General features: G+C 47.9%; 1 protein-coding gene across 3 annotated transcripts in view; it reads left to right on the forward strand.

Moving 5' to 3' along the window:
• The window catches only part of RNF121 (ring finger protein 121), a 111,422-nt gene extending 84,581 nt beyond the window's left edge, over positions 1-26,841 (forward strand). For all 3 annotated transcript variants that reach the window (XM_066367515.1, XM_066367506.1, XM_066367522.1), the window contains 6 exons: positions 4,273-4,427; positions 6,953-7,060; positions 10,221-10,341; positions 20,872-21,005; positions 21,512-21,613; positions 25,633-26,841. In XM_066367515.1, the coding sequence (XP_066223612.1) occupies positions 4,273-4,427; positions 6,953-7,060; positions 10,221-10,341; positions 20,872-21,005; positions 21,512-21,613; positions 25,633-25,753 (741 nt within the window). In that variant the 3' untranslated portion in view covers positions 25,754-26,841. The remainder of the gene's footprint in view (positions 1-4,272; positions 4,428-6,952; positions 7,061-10,220; positions 10,342-20,871; positions 21,006-21,511; positions 21,614-25,632) is intronic.
• The last annotated feature ends 289 nt before the right edge of the window (positions 26,842-27,130 follow it).

A 27,130-nucleotide genomic window follows, 5' to 3' on the forward strand; every position in this document is an offset into this window, starting at 1 on the left:
TCCCAAGAAGTTTAAAAGATACAAGGCTGCTTAATAGAACCGTAGCATGTTAGAATATGTCGTGGTTTGAAAAATCAAATCAAACTCTTCCTTCAAGGAGGAAGGACCTCCTTGGGGTGACCCAGTGAGTGGGAGGCAGAACAGAATTTATAATCAAGTTCTACTGAGCCATCTGGTTTTAAAGAGCCTAATCTTGTTCCTAATTTACTTAATTCCCTTTCTTATTTTTTCTCCCTTTTTCTCTTTCATGGTGTGAGTTGAATAGCTTTCCACCCTTCAAGTTTCAAGCCTGAAAGTTACAAAATACAGCAAGATTTTTCATTCCTTTCACACCAATGTACAGACTTATTTCTGATTGTGTCTTTATTCAAGCCAGAATAGAACCCAGTTCCTCCCTCGCACTGCACCCAAAATATGCAAAGCTGCAGTTTATGCAGATGATCTTGTCTTGACTGGAGCCCTCCTCAGAACATGTCATTGATGATTGGTGGGGAGTTGGAAAGAGGCTGTTAGAGCACATTGGTTGTTTTTATGCAGTGACCAGGTTTTGGGAAAGCTGGAAGGAAACCAGGAATTCCTTTTCTTTCTCAGAGTGGACAATTGTGACCAGACTGTGTGATTGGATTTGTCTCTGGGCCTACTATTTTATAAACATCCCCATGAACTGTTAAAGCAAATAATGTGAAGGCTAGCCTGACCGGGCAGTGGCGCAGTGGATAAAGCATCGGACTGGGATGCGGAAGACCCAGGTTCGAGACCCCGAGGTCGCCAGCTTGAGTGCGGGCTCATCTGGTTTAAGCAAAAGCTCACCAGCTTGAGCCCAAGGTCGCTGGCTCAAGCAAGGGGTTACTTGGTCTGCTGAAGGCCCGCAGTCAAGGCACATGTGAGAAGGCAATCAACGAACAATTAAGGTGTTGCAATGGGCAACGAAAAACTAATGATTGATGCTTCTCATCTCTTCGTTCCTGTCTGTCTCTTCCTGTCTATCCCTCTCTCTGACTCTCTCTCTGTCTCTGTAAAAAAAAAAAAAATAATAATAATAATAATGTGAAGGCTAACGACTGCAGCCCTTCTTTCCACACCTCACTTCTGTCTACCCCCTTAATGTCATGATTATGATTGTTCTTTCCCCTCGTTTAAATAATCTGCAGTTGTTGTGATGTCTTTTCCTTATCTCCTCCCACTATCTCCTAGAACAGGGGTCTCAAACTCAACTCAGCATGTGGGCCGCAGAGCAAGATCACAGCTGTTAGGCGGGCCACACTAGGTCTACAAAAGGCAACTGTTATGCAACACTTTTCTCACTGCAGTTGAAAACAAAAAAAAATCAGTACAACAAGCACAATCGTACATGCAGTTTACTCAGTGTCACAAAACAACCAGAAACTGGAGTTCGCATCACAACTGCTATTAACTAAGCTAATATCTAGCTAGGATGCTAGAGAAATGAAAAATGCAAGTAGGCCCCTAGGCTTACTTAATTTTATCCAAAATATTTTGAACTTCGTGGATTAGTCTGCGGGCCGCACAAAATTGTTCGGCGGGCCGCGAGTTTGAGACCCCTGTCCTAGAATGTCACCTGAAGTGTTGTTATTCCCGACCACACTTTTTTATGTAAGGCCACAATATTTCAGAAGGCTTCATTTAGAGAGCTAGTTGGGTATTTCTGTAGGGAGAATTGGTACCGAGGCTACATTGTTCAGCAACCAGCAGCCAGCAGCAGTGGGCAAACAGAACTGGAGGCCCTAAAGCAGAGGGCTTCTGTTCTTTCTCCTCCCTGAAATAACACCAAAAACTAAGACTTCTTTTTTACCGCAGAGCAGTCTGTAAGAGAGTAGTAGCTGCAGGAACTAAACACTAAAAGGTGCTTTCAGCTGCACTTTCCACTGTGGCAGCCACCAGTCCCTTGTGGCTATTGACTGTGAGTAGTCTCTACTATAATTATAAAATACACATTGGATTTCAGAGCCTTAGTACAAAAAAGAGTAAAATATTTCATAAATAATTTTATATTGAGTACATGTTGAAATGGTAATATTTTGTAAAATAAAATCTTATTAAAATTAATATCATCTGTTTTATTTTTTTAATGTAGCTACTAGAAAACTTATACATGTGACTCACTTTTATTTTTGGTGACAGAGACAGAGAGAGGGACAGATAGGGACAGACAGATAGCAAGGAGAGAGATGAGAAGCATCAATTCTTCTTTGCAGTGCCATAGTTGTTCATTGACTGCTTTCTCATATGCGCTTTGACCAGGAGGGCTACAGCAGAATGAGTGACCCTTTGCTCAAGCCAGCGACCTTGGGCTTCAAGCCAGCGACAACTTTGGGCTCAAGCCAGTGACCATGGGGTAATTTCTATGATCCCATGCTCAAGAAGGCGACCTTGGGTTTTGAACCTGGGTCTTCTGCATCCCAGTTTGACGCTCTATTCGCTGCACCACCACCTCATCAGGCTCACATTATATTTTGATTGGGTAGTACTGGGCTAGAAATGCCCAAGAATCAAGTACTTTCTCCAAAATTCTCTGCTGTGGAACTTCAGGAACTAGCTACTGTGTTCCTTTCTATCACCCTCCTCCCCTGCTTAAAAGTTCTTTCATTTCTTTTGATAACACTGGGAGGAAAGCCTTCATTAAGTGCTGATTATCCTTTTTTTTATACCGTTACTCACCTGAGACAAGTGACATCTAGTGAAAGCTGGGTGGTTGGGAGAGGGAGTTAGGAGGCATTGGGGAGCAGAAGAATGGTGATTAGTCCAAACTCTGACTTAGAATTGTTTTATACATTTGGAACTCTTCAGCTAACCAGTCTGAGGTAAAGGTCTGAAGGAGGGAAAAGTGAAATAGATACTTTTTAAAACAGAAACATGCCTCCCTTTTTGGGTTCTAGTCTTGCTTTCCTCTTACTTACCTAACTTTATTGAGGATCTATCATGTGCCAGTTTTCTAGCACAGGAAACATGAGTACAGCCTAGCAACTGTCCTCGTGGAGCTGGCGTTCAGGTAGAGAATTCATTTGAATCCAGTCTCATATTCCAGATAAGCACTGTAATAAAAGAAAATGCTTTTGAAGCACTAGAAAGTTACAAGACATGGCCTGACCTGTGGTGGCACAGTGGATAAAGCCTTGACCTGGAAAGCTGAGGTCGCCAGTTCGAAACCCTGGGCTTACCTGGTCAAGGCACATATGGGAGTTGATGCTTCTTGCTCCTCCCCCCTACCTCTCTCTGAAAAATGAATAAATAAAATCTTAAAAAAAAAAGTTACAAGACATTCTGCCTACAAGAGACTGAAGACTTCATGTGTCTTGGATGTTATCAGGCAGAAAGGCAGTTGGGAAGGATGTTTTTTCCTGACGAGGACAGCCTGACTAAAAAGCATAGGAGTAGGCCCTGGCCGGTTGGCTCAGTGGTAGAGCGTCGGCCTGGCGTGCAGAAGTCCCGGGTTCGATTCCCGGCCAGGGCACACAGGAGAAGTGCCCATTTGCTTCTCCACCCCTCCCCCTCTCCTTCCTCTCTGTCTCTCTCTTCCCCTCCCACAGCCGAGAGGCTCCATTGGAGCAAGGATGGCCCGGGCGCTGGGGATGGCTCCTTGGCCTCTGCCCCAGGCGCTGGAGTGGCTCTGGTCGCAACAGAGCGACGCCCCGGAGGGGCAGAGCGTCGCCCCCTGGTGGGCAGAGCTTCGCCCCCTGGTGGGCGTGCTGGGTGAATCCCGGTCGGGCGCATGCGGGAGTCTGACTGTCTCTCCCCGTTTCCAGCTTCAGAAAAATACAAAAAAAAAAAAAAAAAAAAAAAGCATAGGAGTAGTAGAAGGTGACTCTTGGAATAGTAGTTTGGGACCAGACTGTGGGGGATTTGACGGCCTGTCTAAGGAGTTGGATCTTACTCTATATGAGGAGGACTACTAGAGGATTTTAAGCAGGCGAATCACATATTCAAGACCATATGTTAGAGATACCTCTGCGGTGCTCCTAGGAAGGAAGATTGGAGGGAGGAGACTCTGAATGCGGGTAGGCTTAACAGGGAAGTCATTGTAGTCAGCCAGGCAGGGACAGCAAGGACTCAAATGGAGAGGAGAGAATATACGTGATAGACAGTTGGGTGAAGGATGAAAAGGCAGTGTCAAGCATAGTCCCAGGTTTCTGTCCACAGTTGGAAGTGTGGGAGAGGATCAGGCTGAGGCGGAACGCATAAGATGCACGCGGAACTTCGGGAGAGCTGCGGAGGGAGCTGGCTGGAGCTGAAGTGCTTGTGTTTGTGTTTCAGATGGTGACCCTCTTTCAGATGTGGGTTGTTCCCCTCTATTTCACAGTGAAGCTGCACTGGTGGAGGTTCCTAGTGATCTGGATCTTCTTCTCTGCTGTCACAGCCTTTGTCACCTTCCGAGCCACCCGAAAACCGCTAGTACAGACAACCCCAAGGTGAGAATGTAGGTAAGGGAAGCGCTAGGTTTACTGAAGCTAGCAGGTTGGGATGTATGGGGGTGGGGTGGGTTTAGACTGTGAAAGACACAGTTTTTATCTGTCACATTTACGTGGCTTTGGCCTCACCAAAATAAGCTGATTGGGAGACCTAACCCCCATTCACAGATTTAATAAACCCCAAAATATTTCCCTGTAGCTTACCTTATACTTTTTGTTTTTATTTTTATTTTATTTTAGAGGGAGGGGAAGGGGGGTGGTGAGAGAGAGAGAGGTTGTTCCACTTAGTTATGCATTCATTGATTGATTTTTGTACGTGCCCTGACTAGGGATCGAACCTACAACCTAGGCGTATCAGGATGATACTCTAACCCACTGAACTACCTGGCCAGGGCCTTACCTTACATTAAAAGCAAACACTATGGCCTGACCTGTGGTGGCGCAGTGGATAAAGCATCTACCTGGAATGCTGAGGTTGCCAGTTCGAAACCCTGGGCTTGCCTGGTCAAGGCACATATGGGAGTTGATGCTTCCTGCTCTCCCCCCCCCCCAAATGAATAAAAAAGAAAAAATAAACACTATAGTAAACAAAACCTGATGATTGTTATGGTATTATTTAGAATGTTATTTTCTTCTGGGAACTCTTCTCTGATGTCTAAGCTAGATTTTCTATTATATTCTTTTATAGTGTCCTGCTTAGTGCTCTGCAGCTTTCCTTCATAGAGCTTATCACAGTTTCTAACTCTTTTTTTTTTTTTGAGAGTCTGTCTCCCCCACTAAACTAGAACAATGAGATCAGGAACAGCGTCTATTTCTTCTGTCACTATATATCCAGACCCTACCACAGGTTGTGGCGCATAGTAGCCTACTCTATGGATTTTTGTTGAATGAATGAATCTTGGCAAATTTGCAGTTTTCCAACAAACATTATTTCCTTTGGAGTCACAAACACCTCCTGGCTGTATAATTCTTTGTATGATATTTTATCCAAATGCATTTCTTATTTGATGCTCCCAGCTTGTGAGGTCATTTAATATCTATACTTAACAGAGAAAAAAAAAGAGAAATTTTCTCATTCATCATTCATTCATTCATCCATTCATTCATTCAACAAGCACCTGCTATGTGTCAGGCCCTGTGTTGAGCACTAGGGATACCGAGCTGGATAAAACATGATTCTTCCCCTCAAGGATGCTTGGTTAAGTTGCGGAGACGGGCGGGAGAGCAGCTGTGTCAGTGCGGTTGGTAAGTGCTGAGAGACGTGCAGGTCCAGGAGAGGCTGTCACAGGGACTGGCTAGCCTCACAGTTGGGACTACCTGGTCCAAAGTCTTCCAAGTTGTAGGTTGCCCTTTTTCTCATGCCTTGTACGTTCCATTGTACTGAGGCCTTTCTTTGGCCATGTGAGTTTCACTGTACAAAGTGAAATTTATCTTTGCAGTTGGTTTTCCAGAAGCCCCTCTCTGGCTGAGGTAGTTTACTTTATAGTAAGGACCGTTATATAGAAGATACAGTCTCTGATCTGAAGATACAGCCAGAATGGGTGTGGATTGGAAACCCCTGTCCTACCACTTGTTAATTATACGACCTGTGTGACTTCACCCTTCTGAGCATTGAAGTCTTTATTCCTAAAAGTGTGGAAACACTTGTTACCTAATGTAGGGTAATATAAAGAAAATGTATGATAAAGCATATTAAGAGTCCGCTGGTTATTTGTTCAAATGACTAAATTACTCGTAAGCTTTCATCAGAGACAGAATAATGACTTCTGATGTTAGAGACCTATCTTCATAGTATTTGAAAGGCTCTGGTAACATTGGTTACATTTTGGTACCATCTTTCCTCTCTGAACCTAGCTGGAGTCAACCAGCCAGATTTCATACTGCTTTCTTTTCATTGGCTCCTAGGGAGTACTAAATATTTTAGTACACAACCCCCGCTCCATCCCACCACCACAATCATGCACATACATCCAATTCAGAGAATTTTTTAGTGCCTCCCTCCTTATCTTTTGCTCTAGAAAAAAAATTTTTCAGAATCAGTCTTTAGACATTATTCATTTCATTATTGGCCTACTGGTCAGAGCAAAGCAGTATTCAGATTAACCATGCCCAGCTATGAAAGTCTATAGCTAGTTCTACCTTTTACTCATCTTCCCTTGAATTCTCTTTCTTGACAAGACTAGCTTTTTCCGTTCCCTTCTGAGCATAACTATAGTTATAGGTTTTACTTTCTTACCCAGCTAACCTGAATTTGAGATGTCTGAGGTCCACTGTGTTCTTTGTTTACTTGAGGCAGAAATCTTCTTTAAAGGCTCGTTCTTTCTCTTGGGCTAAGACTAGAAGGAGACAAAGTTTTGGCTTCCTGGCATATGGAGGTGTTACTGCAATTAAGGGAATGATAAGCTTTGTACAGTTATGTTTCTTAGTAAGTCCCCATTGATGTGAGAAAAAGGGATTCTGGTGGTCCAGAGGTCTCCAGACTAGAGTTTCTGTGTCAGCTCTATTAATTTTCTCTCCTTCTCCAGGTTGGTTTATAAGTGGTTCCTGCTGATCTATAAGATCAGCTATGCCACTGGCATCATTGGCTACATGGCTGTCATGTTTACCCTCTTTGGTCTTAACTTATTATTCAAGTGAGTACTCTTTTTGTGTGTTGGGGGAGGAGAGGCTGGTGGGATGTACCTTTCTTTCTGGGGCAAGTCCTGGTTGTTAACAGGGGAAACTTGGTACACAGGATAGGACACTTGAGCGTGAGGGATGGGATGGTAGGCCCTCCGTGATGGTGCTAGCAAAATGAAAGGAATGTTGGGATTATACAAAATTAGAGTTTCAGATCATTGGTTCTGTTTCCAACAATTTTTATTTTAGTGGAAAAGTGTAGTAACAAAAGAAAGAATGATGATTATAGCTAGTCAGCCACAACTCCATCACCCTAATAGAACTGTTTTCCTTGTCCATATATTTATTGCAACATCCATTCTACCTGAGTGGGCTTATGTTCAAGACGACAAGGAGTTGGCAAACTGTGTCCTGTGGGCCAAATTGGCCTGCCTCCTGTTTTTATAAAATAAAATGTTTTACTGGAATACAGTCACACTCATTTCTGTGTATAGACACATTACATGTCGTCTATAGTTGGTTTTACAGTAAAACAGCAGAGTTTAATAATTGTGGTAGAAACTATATGGGCCACAAAACCTAAAATATTTACTATCTGGCCCTTTACAGAAAACGTTTGCCAACCCTGGGCTAGATATTTGAACTCATAGGATACAGTTGGCCACAGCTGGCAACAGATCCACCTATGAGAAAGGAAACAGCAGAGCAATGTCTGCATAGGTGCTCAAAGTTGCCCCAGGGCTGAGATGTGAGGGAATGAGACCACATAGATGGGCGTGGGGGCTGCCTGACCTAGAAATGCCCCCTTGCCCGAGGAGCATATCCAGTTTTAGGAATCTCATAGTCCAGATGTAGTGTACTAATCACAAGTCACATGTAACATATGGACACTTGCTTTGTAACACAGCTGACATTCCACCTTTATAAGATTTCCTTTCTAGATTTTTTTTATAAGGAAACCTTTCTTGAAATTTAACTTGTGAACATTTAAGTCCAGATAACATTCTTATGTTACTTCCTCAGGTCAAATGACTAGGAGTAGGAGTGTGGCTATTGCTTTATATTGTCAAAAGCTTGCCAAAAGATTTGTATCAGCATACAGGCCCTTCCACCCCCAGTTGAGGCAGAAGCCCAGGAATTCTGGGCTTTGGGTTTGGTAGGTACAGTGAGTAGGGCAGAGGAGGGTAGAAATGTGGTTTCCAGGCTGAGGTGATGACGGATGTGGATCATGAGGAACCCTAAGCCTGGGACAGTGCACTGAAGCTAAATAAATTTTGGATTCAAATTTAAAGTCATGACAATGGGCCTCTTTTCCAAACCTAGTGCACAGTAGGCAGGAGTTTTTTTAAACTGAAGGGGGTAAATCCTATTTATGCAATGAGAGGACAGCCATAGAATTATTTCTTCTAAGGGTAGAACATGTTGAAAGAATAAGCAGGCACCAGAGGTTTATAGGAACTCATCAGTATAGAGTCTAACACCCCTATCAAAGAAAACCAAGGTGTTTTCAGATATGTTCTTAATCTATATGGGTTTTTTTTTAAAAAGTCAACATTCTGCATTATGTTTTAGAGCCATTGAGTCTATAATTACAGTTTCTTTTTACTTGTATAAACTCTACAAGGAGGAAAACAGAATTGACCATTTTTATGATACTGATTAGGTTATTGGTACAAGATGTCTAGTTAGTAGGTTAAACATTACAAGATTGATGAGCAAAACAGTTTTCTTTGATTTTTTTTTTTTTTTGTATTTTTCTGAAGCTGGAAACGGGGAAAGACAATCAGACAGACTCCTGCATGCGCCCGACCAGGATCCACCCAGCACGCCCACCAGGGGGCGACACTCTGCCCACCAGGGGGCGATGCTCTGCCCCTCCGGGGCGTCGCTCTGTTGCGACCAGAGCCACTCCAGCGCCTGGGGCAGAGGCCAAGGAGCCATCCCTAGCTCCCGGGCCATCTTTGCTCCAATGGAGCCTCGCTGCAGGAGAGGAAGAGAGAGACAAAGAGGAAGGAGAGGGGGAGGGGTGGAGAAGCAGATGGGCGCTTCTCCTGTGTGCCCTGGCCGGGAATCGAACCCGGGACTTCTGCATGCCAGGCCAGCGCTCTACCACTGAGCCAACTGGCCAGGGCCGCAAAAACAGTTTTCTAAAATAAATATCATTTACAGCTTTAAGTGAACGTATACATTTCCTCGTACAAATATTTTAACCCTTTGAGTAGTGCAAACGTATATGTATGAATACTCAAAGGGTTAACAAAAAACTCACTGCTCAAAGGGTACTTTTCTGTAATAAATATATAGAGACCCAGATTACAAATTATTGGTCCTTGAACTTACTAAAACAAACTTCCTGACAGTACAGGCAAGAACTTTGTCCTTCTACCTGAAACCTATATAATTTTATTAACCATTGTCACCCTAGTAAATTCAATAAAAATAATAAAAAAAGAGCTTTGTCCTTCTTAGTAAGTAGACATGTAGATGTGGACAAAAATTTAACATGATTACATGATACAGAATATATATAGATGCCACTTAAAATTTTATGGTAACTGGTATATAATGACTTTTTTTCTAAAAGGTGTGGTTGGCAGTATTTTTCTATAAAGGGTTAAATAATATTTTAGACTTTGTGGGATAAAAGGTGAAATCTAAGATATGATATAAGTACTTAGATAACAAGAGAGGAAACTCCTTCCTTGCCCCGCCCCATTCGCATGGGTGGGGTGTGTCAGATCATGGGCATACTTTGTGCCCACTTGTCATCAGACAAGACATTCTCAGGAAAGCAGGGCCCTGGCAGGAGCTGTGTGACCACTGGGATCATTTTCACTCTGTTCCAGTAACATCAGTGGATTCCCACCACTGTTGCCAGCAGTGAAATCCCGAATATGTAGGTGCCAATCAGAGCGGGCCCTAGGTAGCTACAATGCATGGTTGCCAGTTGGAGGATGCTGGCAGTGGAAACAGAGTGAGGAAGTGGCAAAGAAGGGGATACCCACAGACAATATAAAAACAGGCAGCAAGCCAGATTTGGTCTCAGTTTGCCAACACTTGCTCTTAGCCCTTAAACCTTCCAACTTTAGGCAGCATTCTGTGTCGTCCCAGAGTAGTAATCCAAAGCAGTCATGTCTCAGTGCAACCTTACAGATCATGTTACTTCCTTTACAGGATCAAACCAGAAGATGCCATGGACTTTGGCATTTCTCTCCTCTTCTACGGCCTCTACTATGGCGTCCTTGAGCGGGACTTTGCAGAAATGTGTGCAGACTACATGGCATCTACCATAGGGGTGAGTTCACCTGGACTCTTAATACTGCCTCCTGCCACCTCTGAAGTTCAGGATAGCATCACTTGTTTGATAGAAGAGATAAACCATATAAAATCTTTCAAGATGGCCCCACTAGTGGAGGTATAGGGGGTACACTGTCAACCTGGCCCCACTAGTGGAGGTATAGGGGGTACACTGTCAACCTGGGACACTGAAGTCCCAGGTTCAAAATCCTGAGGTCACTGGCTTGATTGTGGGGTCACTGGCTTGAGCATGTGGTCATTGAAATTATCCCATAGTCACTGTCTTGAGCAAGGGTTCACTGGCTGGCTTGAGCCCCCCAGTCAAGGCATGTATGAAAATCAATCAATGAATGACTAAAGTGATACAACTATGGGTTGATTCTCATTTCTCTCCCTCCCTAGTTCTTGCTCTTGTTTAAAAAAAAAATTCTTGGCCCTGGCTGGTTGGCTCAGCGGTAGAGCGTCGGCCTGGCGTGCGGGGGACACGGGTTCGATTCCTGGCCAAGGCACATAGGAGAGGCGCCCATTTGCTTCTCCACCCCCCACCCCCTCCTTCCTCTCTGTCTCTCTCTTCCCCTCCCGCAGCCGAGGCTCCATTGGAGCAAGGATGGCCCGGGCGCTGGGGATGGCTCCTTGGCCTCTGCCCCAGGCGCTGGAGTGGCTCTGGTCGAGGCAGAGCGACGCCCCGGAGGGGCAGAGTATCACCCCCTGGTGGGCAAGAGCGTTGCCCCCTGGTAGGCGTGCCGGGTGGATCCCTGTCTGGTGCATGCGGGAGTCTGTCTGACTGTCTCTCCCCGTTTCCAGCTTCAGAAAGATACAAAAAAAAAAAAAAAATCTTCAAGATATGTGAAGATTTTTTTCTTAAAATTTGGAAAGTCAGATCTCAGATGTACCGTGGAATTTTTAAGATTAGGACCATTATAGAAAAGAACCACTTTACCCTGCAGGAAGTTAACATCCATTCAACAAGTATTTAGGTAATAATGCCTATGTGCCTTTACACTGTATATATGCTGCAGTTATAATGGTGTACAGAAGTAAATGTCCTTGCCTAAATGGAGTTTACTCTCTAGTGACAGAGGTTGACATTAAGCTAATAAACTAAAAAATGAATAGCCTGACCAGGCGGTGGCGCACTGGATAGAGCATTGGAGTGGGATGCGGAAGGACCCAGGTTCAAGACCCTGAGGTCGCCAGCTTGAGCATGGGCTCATCTGGTTTGAGCAAAAAGCTCACCAGCTTGGACCCAAGGTTGCTGACTCGAGCAAGGGGTTACTCGGTCTGCTGAAGGCCCACGGTCAAGGCACATATGAAAAAGCAATCAATGAACAACTAAGGTGTTGCCACGAAAAACTGATGATTGATGCTTCTCATCTCTTTCCGTTCCTGTCTGTCTGTCTGTCCCTGTCTATCCCTCTCTCTGACTCTCGCTCTGTCTCTGAAATAAATAAAAATTTTAAAAAATCTATTTAAACTCAAAAATGAATATAGAATTGTAACTTTAATACATATTATGAGACCCAGCTATACCACTTTTAGGAATATACCCCAAGAACACCATAGCACTGTTTGAAAAGATGAAATGCACCCCCATGTTTATGGCAGCATTGTTCACAATAGCGAAGATCTGGAAAAAGCCCAAGTGTCCGTCAGTGGACGAGTGGATTAAAAAGCTTTGGTACATATATACTATGGAATACTACTCAGCCATAAGAAATGATGACATCGGATCATTTAGCAACATGGATGGACCTTGATAACATTATACTGAGTGAAATAAGTAAATCAGAAAAAACTAAGAACCATATGATTCCATACATAGGTGGGACATAAAAATGAGACTCAGAGACATGGACAAGAGTGTGGGGGTTATGGGGGGGAGGAGAGGGAGGGGGTTGGGGGAGGGGAAGGGCACAAAGAAAACCAGTTAGAAGGTGATGGAAGACAATTGAACCTTGGGTGATGAGAATGCAGCATAATCAAATGTCAAGATAACCTAGAGATGTTTTCTCTGAACATATGTACCCTGATTTATCAGTGTCACCCCATTAAAATTAATTTAAAAAAATTTTTTTAAAAATCTGATCTTCAACCAAAAAAAACCAAACAACATATTATGAGGAAAAGGTTTATGATACAGTGAACAAATACAGTAGTAACATTTGACCAGGTCACTTCCCAGAAGAGATTTCTAGACCCTGGGTTCTCTAATTATTAACTTCACTTTCAATGATAGCTATTCTCTAAGATTGTGTCTTTGTCATAGCCAGCTTTTCTCTCTCTTTTTTTTTTTTTTTGTATTTTTCTGAAGTTGGAAACGGGGAGGCAGTCAGACAGACTCCCGCATGCACTCGACCAGTATCCACCAGGCATGCCCACCAGGGGGCAATGCTACCCATCTGGGGCATTGCTCTGTTGCAGCCAGAGCCATTCTAGCGCCCAAGGCAGAGGCCATGGAGCCATCCTCAGTGCCCAGGCCAACTTTGCTCCAATGGAGCCTTGGCTGCGGGAGGGGAAGAGAGAGACAGAGAGGAAGGAGAGGGGGAGGGGTAGAGAAGCAGATGGGCGCTTCTCCTGTGTGCCCTGGCCGGGAATCGAACCCGGGACTCCTGCATGCCAGGCTGACGCTCTACCACTGAGCCAACCGGCCAGGGCATAGTCAGCTTTTCTCTTTTTTTTTTTTGTACTTTTCTGAAGCTGGAAACGGGGAGAGACAGTCAGACAGACTCCCGCATGCGCCCGACCAGGATCCACCCGGCACGCCCACCAGGGGCGACGCTCTGCCCACCAGGGGGCGACGCTCTGCCCCTCCGGGGCATCGCTCTGCCGCGACCAGAGCCACTCTAGCGCCTGGGGCAGAAGCCAAGGAGCCATCCCCAGTGCCCGGGCCATCCTTGCTCCAATGGAGCCTCGGCTGCGGGAGGGGAAGAGAGAGACAGAGAGGAAGGAGAGGGAGGTGGTGGAGAAGCAAATGGGCGCCTCTCCTATGTGCCTTGGCTGGGAATCGAACCCGGGTCCCCCGCACTCCAGGCCGACACTACCGCTGAGCCAACTGGCCAGGGCCCATAGTCAGCTTTTCAAAGTGACTCTTGCCAGTTCCTTTTCTTTACCCTCTAGTAATTTGTTTTTCTTTTCATTCTGTTTTTACAGGACCAATTTTCTACTTTCCTTGGGTTGTTGCTAACTTTATCTGAAGGTTGTTATCAGCTGCCAATTTAGGTATAGCCTCATTCCCCCGGTGGATCACTACTAACCATCTTCAGAATCCCTCTTCTGTCCAAATGAGACTGAGCTCAGAATTATCCACAAGGTAGCTTCTCCTAGGGGATGAGATTATTACACTGACCTCTCCAAAATAGGATTTGAGCAGGGATCCTTTCCATGTCTGGAGAAGAATTATTGGGTGCTTCTATGATTACAAATGATAATTCCTAATAAGATAATTCCCTAATTATGATAAATTCCAGCTTTACCGAAAGACCTGGATGGAGAATTTCTTGTTAAGGTGGAGAGGGACTCGAACACCAGTTCTTGACGCCTCGTATTCTTTTTCCCTCTATGAGATCTAGTACCCTCACCACTCGATGCTCACTCTTTAATAGCTTGGCTCAAGTATAATCCCATGTACTTTCCTGGACCTCTTAGCACAAGAACAGAAAGATCAGACAGTCACATTGGACTTGATTAAAAGGTTGAGGATGATAGCAGGAAAATAAACCATGGGTACTTGACTGAGGTTAATCTGACTTATCAGGCCACCTGCTTTCCAGGGCTTCCAGACCCTCCTTACTCAGCTCTCAGCCTCCTTCTGCGTAGCTAGTGCCATTTTGGCATCTACCACATCCAGACAACTGTTTTCCAAGTGTCTATACCTAAAGCCTGTGTTTCTGATGAAAACATGTCACCCCTCCTCTATCACTCAGGCCATCCTTCTGAATCCATGTATCTTAATGCAAGGACCTTCCTGTTCCCTAGTAACTGACATGGAGAATGGCTATCCCTTTCAGAGGGGCCACTCTATCCAACACCTGTCCAGCAGCCTGTGATCTTGCTGAATCTAAAGACAGTTTGCTGTTTCCCCAGGTTCCCATCTTGGGATTGGGAATGGGTCATAGGAAGACTAGAATGCCTTGTGACCCGGTGAGACACCAGGAGGTTATTTATTGTTTTCCATAGCAGATGTTGCTGAGACTTAGTGACAGGCCTTTTGCTAGGGCTTGGGATGCCAGCTGATCAGACCAGGCAAGATATGGGAGAATGGAATTCAACATGGGCAAAAGGGATAGATTGCACTGCCTTTACAGTTCAGGCAGTGGATAAGGAATGTCAGGACTCATTTCTGCCCGTCTTTGATCAAGTAGGCCTTGGTGTGCTCTGGGCCTCTGAGCCACACAGCTTGAATTTCAAGAATATCCCTGATCTGAATGCCAAATCTAATCAATGCTTTGGGGAAGGCAATTTGAAGAAGCCTGGGAACTTCAGCCTTCCATGCATTCATTTGCTAATTCATTTATTTATGTACTCAAAAAACAACAGTTATTTATTGATCATTACAATGTACCAGGTGTGACCAAGTGCCACTATCACCCACTTCCAATAGCAGCCCTAGTCATTTTAGATTGTGGTAAAATACACATAACATAAAATTTATTCTTACCCTTTTTTATTTTTTTAAAGAGAGAGAAGAATGGACAGCAAGAGAGTGAGAGAGAGAGAAAGTCAGGAACATCAATCTGTTCTTGTATGAGCACCAGGGATCAAACCAGCAACCTCTGTGCTTGGAGTTGATGCTCTAACTAACTGAGCTATCTGGCCAGGGCTACCATCTTACCCATTTTTAAAGATTTTATTGCTTTTTGGGAGGATATATATATATCCTCCCAAAAAGCAATATATATATATATATATATATATATATATATATATATATATATAGAGAGAGAGAGAGAGAGAGAGAGAGAGAGAGAGAGAGAGAAAAGGGGTGGGGAAGGAGTGGGAAGCATCAATTCTGTAGTACTTGCTTCTCATATGTGCATTGACCAGGCAAGTCTGGGGTTTCGAACCAGTGACCTCAGCATTCCAGGTTGAGGATACTCACTGTGCCACCACAGGTCAGGCCATAGAACTCTTCATTTTGCAGAACTGAAGCTCTATAGCCATTAAAGAGTAACTCCATAGTTCCCCTTCCCCCAGCTGCAGGCAACCAGCATTCTCCTTTCTGTCTCTGAATTTAACCACTCTCTAGGTACCACGTGTAAGTGGACTCATGCAATATTTGACTTTTGTGACTGGATTATTTCAATTAGCATAATGTCCTTAAGGTTCACCCATATTGTTGTGTGTCAGCATTTTCTTTTTAAGTCTGAATAATATTCTGCTGTATGCATATATCACATTTTCAGCCCTAGTCATTTTTCATGGTATTTTGTGCATTCTGTGGTCACAGCTCCTGTCCCAGACAGTCATAGTTGATGTTGGAGCTGTTTTGCTTACCAGGTCAGGAACTGAGTCTTATTCATCACTTGGTCCCCCTTTGAGAGTGGTTTGACCTAAAAAGACCTGTGATTTATTAATGTCAGGGTTCTTAGAAATGAATGCAGGAAGTTTTATAAGTATGTTAATAAACACTCTCAATTACTTTCCACTGTTCCACACTACCGTTTAGTGTAGAGCAGCTCTTTTGGTGTATCTCTCTTTTGGTGGAGAAATTTGTGATATGAATTAAAGTAACTCTCTTCTTATGGTAAGTCCCAGGAACCTTGGATGGTCACTCTGAGCTCATAAGCTTGTGACAGTCAGTCAGTCTAGTTTCCATTCACACCCAAAAGTCATGTTGGGGTGGGGTGGGGAGTAGAGAATTGTGAAATAAGCCTGTTTTCTGGGGCTTTTTCCATGGCAGTAACACACATTGCTTTTTGCACTCTTGATAAATCAGAACCTTTTGAATAACTGCCCCACAGGGACCTAAGTAGCTGATCTTTCTACAGCATTCAGCAAATATTAATGGAACCCCTTGGGAAGAACTTGGGTGAAGCCAGAGAGTCTGGTTCTGACCCCACTTTGTTTCATTCCTGCTCTGGGCTGCGGTTTCCTCAGTGGCTGGGCTGCTTTATGATCTGTGATGATAAGTGAGCTCACCTGAAGCCACTTCACCTGGTTTTTGCAAGAGGGTGAGGTGAGGGTGAAGGCAGTAAGCTCTGTATTCGTGGATTCTTGGGGCATCTCTGCTTTCTGCCTTGGAGGACTCTTGGGATCAGGTAGCAGTTCCGATGGCTGAAAGAGGCCATTCCCTAGAAGGGCAGCTCTGAGTGAGGTAAACCCCAGCTTTAGCTGAGGCCCTGGCAGGGGTAGCAGTGTTTGCCCTGGACACCCCGGTGCCAGTCTCCCTTACTCCCATCCAGTGGTGGGATTCAAGTAATTTAACAACTGGTTCTCTGCCCTAATGACTGTTTAGGTATAAAAAAAGATATGCTGAAAGGTAGCTTATTATTTCATGAATTTAACACTTAAATAAGAACAGTAAAAGAAGTACACAAAACTGGATTGTTATAAGAGTTTTAAAATATTAATGAAAAATATTAAATACTTGACCAAAAAAACCTGTTATTTAAGATATTTCCAATGACAGCTTGTCACCCCTTGGTTGTTAGGCACTTTTTCTCTTTAGTTATAGGTTTGTTTACTGAAGTAGCAAACGTGAGGGAATTAAATGTAGTATTTCTTCAAAGGTGTAATGAGTTTTATGAAGTGAATAAATAAATATTACAAGCATAGCTCCATCAAAATTTTTTTCCCTGTGACAGAATGAATATTACTACAGGCACTTAGAATATGCTGTTGAGCAGATGAATGTTAAAAAAGAGTAAGGAATTGTAAATCTGTGATTTCCAGGTGCCCACCTTACAGAGAACCCTGATTATAAGTGCCATTTTAACAATCAGTTCGCTGAACTCAACAAAAAATTAGGTATCAGTTCTGCCAAAACTGTGTGAACTGGCTGGATCCCAGCCCTGCTCCCGAGCTGGCACCCCTGGGCCCCACCTCCCTCACTGCTGTTCCTCACCCAGCTTTGGGATCTGTCAGAAGATAGTTGCTCGGAATCAAAAGGAAAAAAACAGAGCAAACTCAAGAAAATACATGAAAGCTAAGTACAATTAACCTTACAGGTACACCTAAAATTGTAGTAGTAAATACAGAAGGCCTTTTATTTTTATTTATTTTTATTTTTTTTAAAGATTCTTTTCTTTTTTCTTAATTTTTTATTTATTCATTTTAGAGAGGAGAGGGAGAGACAGAGACAGAGAGAGAGAGGAGAGACAGAGAGAGAGAAGGGGGGAGGAGCTGGAAGCATCAACTCCCATATGTGCCTTGACCAGGCAAGCTCAGGGTTTCGAACCGGCAACCTCAGCATTTCCAGGTCGACGCTTTATCCACTGTGCCACTACAGGTCAGGCCTACAGAAGGCCTTTTAAAACTCCACTATACACTCTTGCAAGATGTAAAGTTCTTAGTTGTACAGTGATGTGAATATACTTAAAACGAACTGTACATTTAAAATTGAAATAGTAAATTTTGTTTTATCACAATTTGTAAAACAAAATAAAAACAAAGTTTTTCATTAAATAAATTTCAGGTGTTTTCTCCTTGGGTTGAGGAGGAAATGGTATGTGGCTAAAGGATGCAAAATTTAGAATTTCTGTTTGGAGCCTGGAGTTGGTTATCCATTGCAGTTAATCATGGCACTAAATGCCTGACCTGTGGTGGCGCAGTGGATAAAGCGTTGACCTGGAATGCTGAGGTCACCAGTTTCAAATCTGGGGCCTGCCCCAGTCAGGGCACCTATGAGAAGCAAGTACAAAAAAGGATGCTTCCTGCTTCCCTCCTCCCCACCTTTCTCTCTCTCTAAAATCAATAAAAATCTTTTAAAAAATAAATAATGGTAATAAATAATCTTTAACCTAAAAGTAATATATATTCAGTGAGTATTAAGGAAAATTTGAGTACAGAAGAGTATGCAAAAGGAAATAACCAAAAATCCTACTACCAAAGCATCTTTGTTGTGAACATTCTATGATTTTTCTTCTCATCTTTTTCTTTGTGTAGATATAGGCTCATCTTGCCTGACCTGTGGTGGCGCAGTGGGATAAAACGTCTTTACATTTGGTACCATTCGCTCTGTGCCTCCAATTTGTACCCTGGATATCTCAAGCTTCAGTTGACTGGCTGCCTGTTTATTCCCTTAGTGTATACCATAGTTTATTTAGGCATTATTTCATCCTTTTTTTTTTTAAAGGAGAGAGAGACAGGAAGGGAGAGAGATGAGAAGCATCAGCTCGTAGTTGTGTCACTTCAATTGTACATTGATTGCTTCTCATACGTGCCTTGACATGAGGGTGAGGTGGTTGGGGGGACTCCAGCTGAGCCAGTGACCCCTTGCCCAAACCAGTGACTTTGGGGTGTCCTGTGCTCAAACTGGCAACCCTGCACTCAGGCTTGTGAGTCTACGTTCAAGCCAGCGGCCTTGGAATTTTGAACCTGGGACCTCAGTGTCCAAAGTTTATGCTCTATACACTGCACCACCACCAGTCAGGCAATTTAGGTATTCTTATGTTGTTGGTCATTGATGGTTATTTCCATTTCTTTGCTTGTTTTTTTTTTTTTACTTTTTTTATTGTGGTAAAATATACATAAAATTTGCCATTTTAGGCATTTTAAGTGTACAATTTAGTGCATTAATTACATTCACAGTGATGTATAACTATCATCACTATTTCCAGAATTTTTCATCACCCCAAACAGAAACTCACTCATTAAGTAGTAACTTCTGCCTGACCAGGCGGTGGCGCAGTGGATAGAGCGTCAGACTGGGATGCGGAGGACCCAGGTTCGAGACCTCGAGGTCGCCAGCTTGAACACGGTCTCATCTGGTTTGAGCAAAAGCTCACCAGCTGGGACCCAAGGTCGCTGGCTTGAGCAAGGGGTCACTCGGTCTGCTGAAGGCCCACAGTCAAGGCACATATGAGAAAGCAATCAATGAACAACTAAGGTGTTGCCACGAAAAACGGATGATTGATGCTTCTGATCTCTCTCCATTCCTGACTGTCCCTATCTATCCCTCTCTCTGACTCTCTCTCTGTCTCTGAAAAAAAAAAAAAAAAGTATTGAATAGTAACTTCCCATTCCCTCCTCCTAACTACTTCTAATCTACTTTTTGTCTTGATGAATTTATCTGTTCTGGATATTTGATGTAAATGGAGCCATATAATATCTGTCCTTTTGTGTCCGCTTATTTCACTTAGCACAGTGTTTTCAAGGTCCATGCATGTTGTAGCATGTGTCAGAACTTCATTCTTTTAATGACTGAAAATCATTCCGTTGTGTGGATGCACCACATTTTGTGTGTCCATCTGTGTGTTGTTGATAAACACATGGACTGTTTTTACCTTCTGGCTGTTGTGAGTAATGCTACAGTGAGCATTGGCACACAACTGTGTGTTTAGTTTGTTTTCATTTTTGGGAAGTATGTACTTAAGAATGGAATTGCTGTGTCATATGTTGATTCTTTGTTTAACTTTTAGAGGAATTGCAAAACTCTTTGCTTCTGTAATTATAAATAATGTTTAAATGAATGCATGAAGCTTTTTTGACATTTGTATTTCTTTAAATTCCTTAAAGTGAAATGAATGGTTTTATAGTGTGTGACAGTTTGGGATTTATTTTTTTACAGTTTTAGTAAGAGAGAGGCAGGGAAGCAGGGAGGTAGAGAGACAGATTCCTGCCTGTGCCCTGACTTGGATCCACCCGGCAAGCCCACTCTGTTGCTCTGATCAGAGCTATTTCAGCGCCTGAGGGGAGGCAATGGAGCCATCCTCAGTGCCTTGGGCAGAATTGCTCTAACCATTGGAGCCATGGCTGCAGGAGTGGAAGAGAAAGAGAGGAGGGGGAGGGTGGTGAAGCAGATGGTTGTTTCTCCTGTGTGCTCTGACCAGGAATCGAACCTGGGACTTGCACACACTGGGCCGACGCTCTGCCGCTGGGCCAATCAGCCAGGGCCAACAAGATATTATGCCAAAGCTATCCAAAAGGATTGAACCTCTTTGCTGCTACCATAAGTTCTGAGAATGCCCTTATTGCCAAAACAACATTGCTCTGAAAATTTCAGTTTTGAATCTTAGGGATGTTGTTCACAGCTGATGGAACCCTAGTTCGGCCACAGAGTGGCTTACCTGGCATAGCTTTTGGTCGCCAGCCCTGAGGCCTTTGCCTTCCCATTCTCCTGTCTCTGGTGCTGACCCAGCCAGGCTTTAGGTCCCTGTTAGATCCGACTCCCACCCTCCTCTCGTCTGTCCCCTTTCCCCCCATTTGCCCAGCAAGGATGAGGTAGATTTAGTGTATGAAAATGTTTTCTGGTTCTGTGACCTCCTCCTGCCGCTTCACCTTCTCCCCAGGAGACCTGAGGCCTCTGTGGTAGCTTCCCACTTTGGCTGATTCTCACCTTTCCTGTCTTTTCCTTGTGCTCTTCTCCCAGTTCTACAGCGAGTCAGGCATGCCTACCAAACACCTCTCGGACAGCGTGTGTGCCGTGTGTGGGCAGCAGATCTTTGTGGATGTCAGTGAAGAGGGCCTCATCGAGAACACGTACAGGCTGTCTTGCAATCACGTGTATCCTGCCGGGAGCTCCTGGGTCATATGCACACTGCAGTCCTAGGGAAGTGGGCATGCTGTCCTGGCCTTTGAGTGTAGGAGTCATGAGAAAGTAGACATTTGGGTGATGTTCCCTGCTAGAGAAGCTGGCACCCAGGGGTGGAAAAGAGGGATCCGGAAGCTACATTAGCTCCGCAAGATTGGATGGGTTATAGGGGGGAGCATCCTCTACCCAGATCCCTCTGTTTCAGAATAAGGTCCCCCTGAATAACACTTCTAAGGTTTGTTGTGGACTTAGTTCCCATTCTGTGCCATGTTTTCTATCACCCCCACTTTACCCCATAGCAACCCTGGAAGGTAGAGATCATTATTCTCACTTCACAATTGAGCGAATAGGTTCAGAGAGAAGGGCCTTGGCCCAAGATGATACAGCTGATGAGGTGAAGCTAGGCTTTGAGCCTTACTCCAGAGCTGGAGTGCCAGCTGGCTGCTTACCATGATTTTCCTTGACCAGTCGTGCTCAGATTCCACGAGTTCTGTATTCGCGGCTGGTGCATTGTGGGAAAGAAGCAGACGTGCCCCTACTGCAAAGAGAAGGTAGACCTCAAGAGGATGTTCAGCAACCCGTATCCTTTGGGTTCTCCTGGGAGTGGGCAGTGGGAAGAAAGCACTGGCCAGTGTGTCCCTCCAGGGGGGTCCTCCTAGGGCCCTCCCTCCTGCCTGCAACCTAGTACATGTCCACTGTTCTACTTGGCTTCAGGTCTAAGAAAGTGGGGGTGGAACGTGGGGCAGGACTAACACCACAGCTTCTCATCAGGTTCTGAACTCCTCAGGGAAAGTCGGTGGCAGCAGCTGCCTCTCCCTGCTTGCTCACTGGGCTAAGTGTCCATCATAGTAAACTGATCTGACTTTCTAGCAACTTTATGACCTGGGTAATATTCTCATTTTTCAGATGAAAACATTTAGAGGTTGAATAACTTGCTCAAAGCTACATAACTAATGTGTGATGATGCCTTCTCTGTGACGGGCAGGGCTGGGGAGCAGCTCCGTGCCTGTGTGCGACCTGTAAGGTGCAGGGATGCCTGAGGGACTCCCAGTCCCCATCCACTGTCAACACAGGACCTGCGCTCCAACCCTGCCAGCCTTCCCCACTGAACCCTCACCCTCCTCACCCTCCTCACCCTCCTCACCCTCCTCACCCCCCTCACCCTCCTCACCCTCCTCACCCCCCTCACCCTCCTCACCCTCCTCACCCCCCTCACCCTCCTCACCCCCCCTCACCCCCCCTCACCCCCCTCACCCCCCTCACCCCCCCTCACCCCCCCTCACCCCCCCTCACCCCCCTCACCCTCCTCACCCCCCTCACCCCCCTCACCCTCCTCACCCTCCTCACCCCCCCTCACCCCCCCTCACCCCCCTCACCCTCCTCACCCCCCTCACCCTCCTCACCCTCCTCACCCCCCCTCACCCCCCCTCACCCCCCCTCACCCCCCCTCACCCCCCTCACCCTCCTCACCCTCCTCACCCTCCTCACCCCCCTCACCCTCCTCACCCCCCTCACCCTCCTCACCCCCCTCACCCCCCTCACCCTCCTCACCCCCCCTCACCCCCCCTCACCCCCCCTCACCCCCCTCACCCCCCTCACCCCCCTCACCCTCCTCACCCCCCATCACCCCTCCTCACCCCCATCACCCCTCCTCACCCCCATCACCCCCCTCACCCTCCTCACCCCCCTCACCCTCCTCACCCTCCTCACCCCCCTCACCCCCCTCACCCTCCTCACCCCCCTCACCCTCCTCACCCCCCTCACCCTCCTCACCCCCCTCACCCCCCCTCACCCCCCTCACCCCCCCTCACCCTCCTCACCCCCCCTCACCCTCCTCACCCCCCTCACCCTCCTCACCCCCCTCACCCCCCCTCACCCCCCTCACCCCCCTCACCCTCCTCACCCCCCCTCACCCCCCCTCACCCCCCTCACCCTCCTCACCCCCCTCACCCCCCTCACCCCCCTCACCCTCCTCACCCCCCTCACCCTCCTCACCCCCCTCACCCTCCTCACCCTCCTCACCCTCCTCACCCCCCTCACCCTCCTCACCCCCCTCACCCTCCTCACCCCCCTCACCCTCCTCACCCCCCTCACCCCCCTCACCCTCCTCACCCTCCTCACCCCCCTCACCCCCCTCACCCCCCTCACCCTCCTCACCCTCCTCACCCTCCTCACCCCCCTCACCCTCCTCACCCCCCTCACCCTCCTCACCCCCCTCACCCTCCTCACCCTCCTCACCCTCCTCACCCCCCTCACCCTCCTCACCCCCCTCACCCTCCTCACCCCCCTCACCCTCCTCACCCCCCTCACCCCCCTCACCCTCCTCACCCTCCTCACCCCCCTCACCCCCCTCACCCCCCTCACCCTCCTCACCCTCCTCACCCCCCTCACCCTCCTCACCCCCCTCACCCCCCTCACCCCCCTCACCCCCCTCACCCCCCTCACCCTCCTCACCCCCCTCACCCTCCTCACCCCCCTCACCCTCCTCACCCCCCTCACCCTCCTCACCCTCCTCACCCCCCTCACCCCCCTCACCCCCCTCACCCTCCTCACCCTCCTCACCCCCCTCACCCCCCTCACCCCCCTCACCCTCCTCACCCCCCTCACCCTCCTCACCCCCCTCACCCTCCTCACCCCCCTCACCCTCCTCACCCCCCTCACCCTCCTCACCCTCCTCACCCTCCTCACCCCCCTCACCCCCCTCACCCTCCTCACCCTCCTCACCCCCCTCACCCTCCTCACCCCCCTCACCCTCCTCACCCCCCTCACCCTCCTCACCCCCCTCACCCTCCTCACCCTCCTCACCCTCCTCACCCCCCTCACCCCCCTCACCCTCCTCACCCCCCCTCACCCTCCTCACCCTCCTCACCCCCCTCACCCTCCTCACCCTCCTCACCCCCCTCACCCTCCTCACCCCCCTCACCCTCCTCACCCCCCTCACCCTCCTCACCCCCCTCACCCTCCTCACCCTCCTCACCCTCCTCACCCTCCTCACCCCCCTCACCCTCCTCACCCTCCTCACCCCCCTCACCCTCCTCACCCCCCTCACCCTCCTCACCCCCCTCACCCTCCTCACCCTCCTCACCCCCCTCACCCCCCTCACCCCCCCTCACCCCCCCTCACCCTCCTCACCCTCCTCACCCTCCTCACCCCCCTCACCCTCCTCACCCCCCTCACCCTCCTCACCCTCCTCACCCTCCTCACCCTCCTCACCCTCCTCACCCCCCTCACCCTCCTCACCCTCCTCACCCTCCTCACCCCCCTCACCCCCCCTCACCCTCCTCACCTCCCTCACCCTCCTCACCCCCTCATCCTCCTCACCCCCCTCACCCCCCCACCCCGCTCACCCTCCTCACCCCGCTCACCCTCCTCACCCCGCTCACCCCCCTCACCCCGCTCACCCTCCTCACCCTGCTCACCCTCCTCACCCCGCTCACCCCCCTCACCCCGCTCACCCTCCTCACCCCCCTCACCCCCCTCACCCTCCTCACCCCCCTCACCCCGCTCACCCTCCTCACCCTGCTCACCCCCCTCACCCTGCTCACCCTCCTCACCCCGCTCACCCTCCTCACCCTCTCAGCCTGTGTTCTGGAGAGTGCCAGCTGCTTCTCTGCCCACCTTCATTCCCTCTGGAATCCAGAAACCCAGCTTTCTCCCCTCTCTTCTCTGCGCCAACTTCCCTGTGCCCTGGACTGTAGCTGGACGTGTGGGAACCATTGTGTTCCCAGTACATTTGCACAGTCCCTGAACAGGAGACAGACCCTTTTAGGTTCCTTGCTTGGTTCTTGCACAGTCTAGGAACAATTAAGTAACTCTGTAGTCAAGCTGATGATTGGGGCTTCCCACAGTTCTCAGAGACTAGGCCAGGCTGCTCCTTCTGATGCCTCTGGAGCAGTTCCCCGCACCACTACCCTCCCATCCGGGTCTCAGGAGATAGGCCCCTGCTCTCCCCAGAGCTGGAATCTCCCAGGCTCTCTTTCCAGGTGTTCTGCCCAGCATTTAGCTGTGAAGTGAAGGGAACTCATCCCTAGAGCTACTAGGCTTCATTCAGCAGGGTCTGGTGCTCAGGACCCCTGGGTGGCGATTCCCTAGGGCCTCTGCCAGGGGCTGCCCCTGTAACTAGCCTCTTGCTGCTTACTGCCTCTGTCCCTAGATTCAGCTTCTTCCTTGACCTAGAAAACCTTCCATATTGGACATTACAAGAACCGTCAGGGTTACTTTACTTAACTCCCAGCTGTCCTGCAGCCACTGTCACAGGTACACGTGCAGCCGTCTCAGCTGTGTTCTCTCACACGCCAGTCCCCTCTTAGAGTAGTTGTTCCATGTGTGACCCTCTCTTATGTGTTCACCTCCATACCCCTGTCTTCTGCACTGGTCCTCTCTGCCCACCTGCTCCCATTCTCTGGGTTTATCCTCTTATTCCAACGGGAAAAGGCTGGGGGCTTTCTGGAAAGCAGCCGCCTTCCTTACAGGCTGATTCTGTGGAGCAGCTGGAGAGTGTGTGCAGTCCCGGGGGGATGTGGGCGAACCCCCTGACCCGTCCCCTCTGCCGGCCTCCGCAGCTCTGTGCGCAGCCTCTTTCCTTTACCACACTGACAGCTGGGAGAGGCCTCACGTCATGTACGGCCAGCTGCTAGACTGGCTTCGATACTTGGTAGCCTGGCAGCCTGTCATCATTGGCCTGGTACAAGGCATCAACTACATCCTGGGCCTGGAATAGTCGGGCAGAAGAGCATCCACCCACCATGGACCTCAGGGCATACTCCTGCCTGCCCTTCAAGACCTCCTGGGTGGGAATGACTCCAAGGGCACTTGGGCCACTCAGGACCCTTCCGGCTGTGTCCGGGCTGGGGAGGGATATGATGGTGAGCTAGCCAGTGGGGCTGGCAGCAGTGGGGGCTTTTTAAAAGAAAACTATTTTGATGAATATATTTAAAAACCTTTTTTATTGTGGAGCATAGGAATTGCCCCAACTCCTCCAGGCCTTATCCTCCTTGCTTGAGCAGGGTGGGAGCAGAGCCACAACTTCTTTGGTTTCAAGGAGCCTTCTTCACTTCTTACAAGAGCCTCAGCCCACCCCTTCCCTCCCCTCTGTGGGGCTCCAGCCCGGCACACTCGGTGTGGAGGAGCCGACGCCTCCACGGTGAGCGCTGAGTGCTGAGCTGTGTTCTGTCTTCCCCTGTCAGGAGCCATAGGCTGGTTGAAACAAGTGCAGCCTTGTGACTGTTCAGCGAGGAAAGCCTTGGGACCTCAGATTGCTTTGAGGATTTGTTTGGGCAGCCATAAGCAGTAGCAGCTGCCCCAAGCAGCCAGGAATGGAGGCCAACAGCAGCCCCCCTTGTGCCCGGAAGTGGTGACATATGCCAAAGGCCTTTCTGCCACATCACTTCCCTGAAAGCCTGAGTGAGTGTGCGTGCGTATGAATGGGTGTGGAGAGGAACTGTAAAATCATGAAGATGTGACTTCTCCCTGTGCTCCCTTGAAGCTGACAGGGGATCCCCAGACCGGGGAATACCCCCATGGCAGCCTGTTGTTCACCAGTCCTGCCTGGGCCCGCAGCAGGAGTTGGTGGGTGGTTGGGAGGAGGGTAAGGCCCAGGTGAGTATGGCTTCTGAAAGGGGCTTCCAGGGACGCCCCAGCCCTGGCCCTAGGAGTTGTGAAAGAAGTGAGAGGCCAGATGTGGGTGCACACTGGGCTCCTAGGCAATGTGGCCCAGCTGGGCCTGCCCCTTCAAGGGCAGCAAGAACCAAGAAGGATCTTGTCACTCTATTCTGAATAAAGCTCCATGAGCTGGGTTGGAAAGCTGAACATCATCTTGCTTTTCTTCTTCTCACCTCCTTCCCTGGGGTCCCTGGGGGTGCCTTGCCCTAGCTGCCTTTCGCTGCTCCCAGTTGAGAGCTCAGTGTCCCTGGGGGGTGGGGGTGGAATGCAGGCTCCTGTCCCGTGCCAGCGGGGGCCCCGGAGCACTACTTGGTGGCTACGTCCTCACCTCTAGGACTGACACTGGGACCAACCAAGCCACTGGCTGTGAGAGGGCAAGGAGTGAGAAGGGGAAGGAAGGGAAGCGGAAGCAGATGGGAGCTTCTCATGTGTGCTC

Source organism: Saccopteryx leptura, chromosome 1 (assembly GCF_036850995.1).
Source record: "Saccopteryx leptura isolate mSacLep1 chromosome 1, mSacLep1_pri_phased_curated, whole genome shotgun sequence".
Classification (NCBI taxonomy): Eukaryota; Metazoa; Chordata; class Mammalia; order Chiroptera; family Emballonuridae; genus Saccopteryx; species Saccopteryx leptura.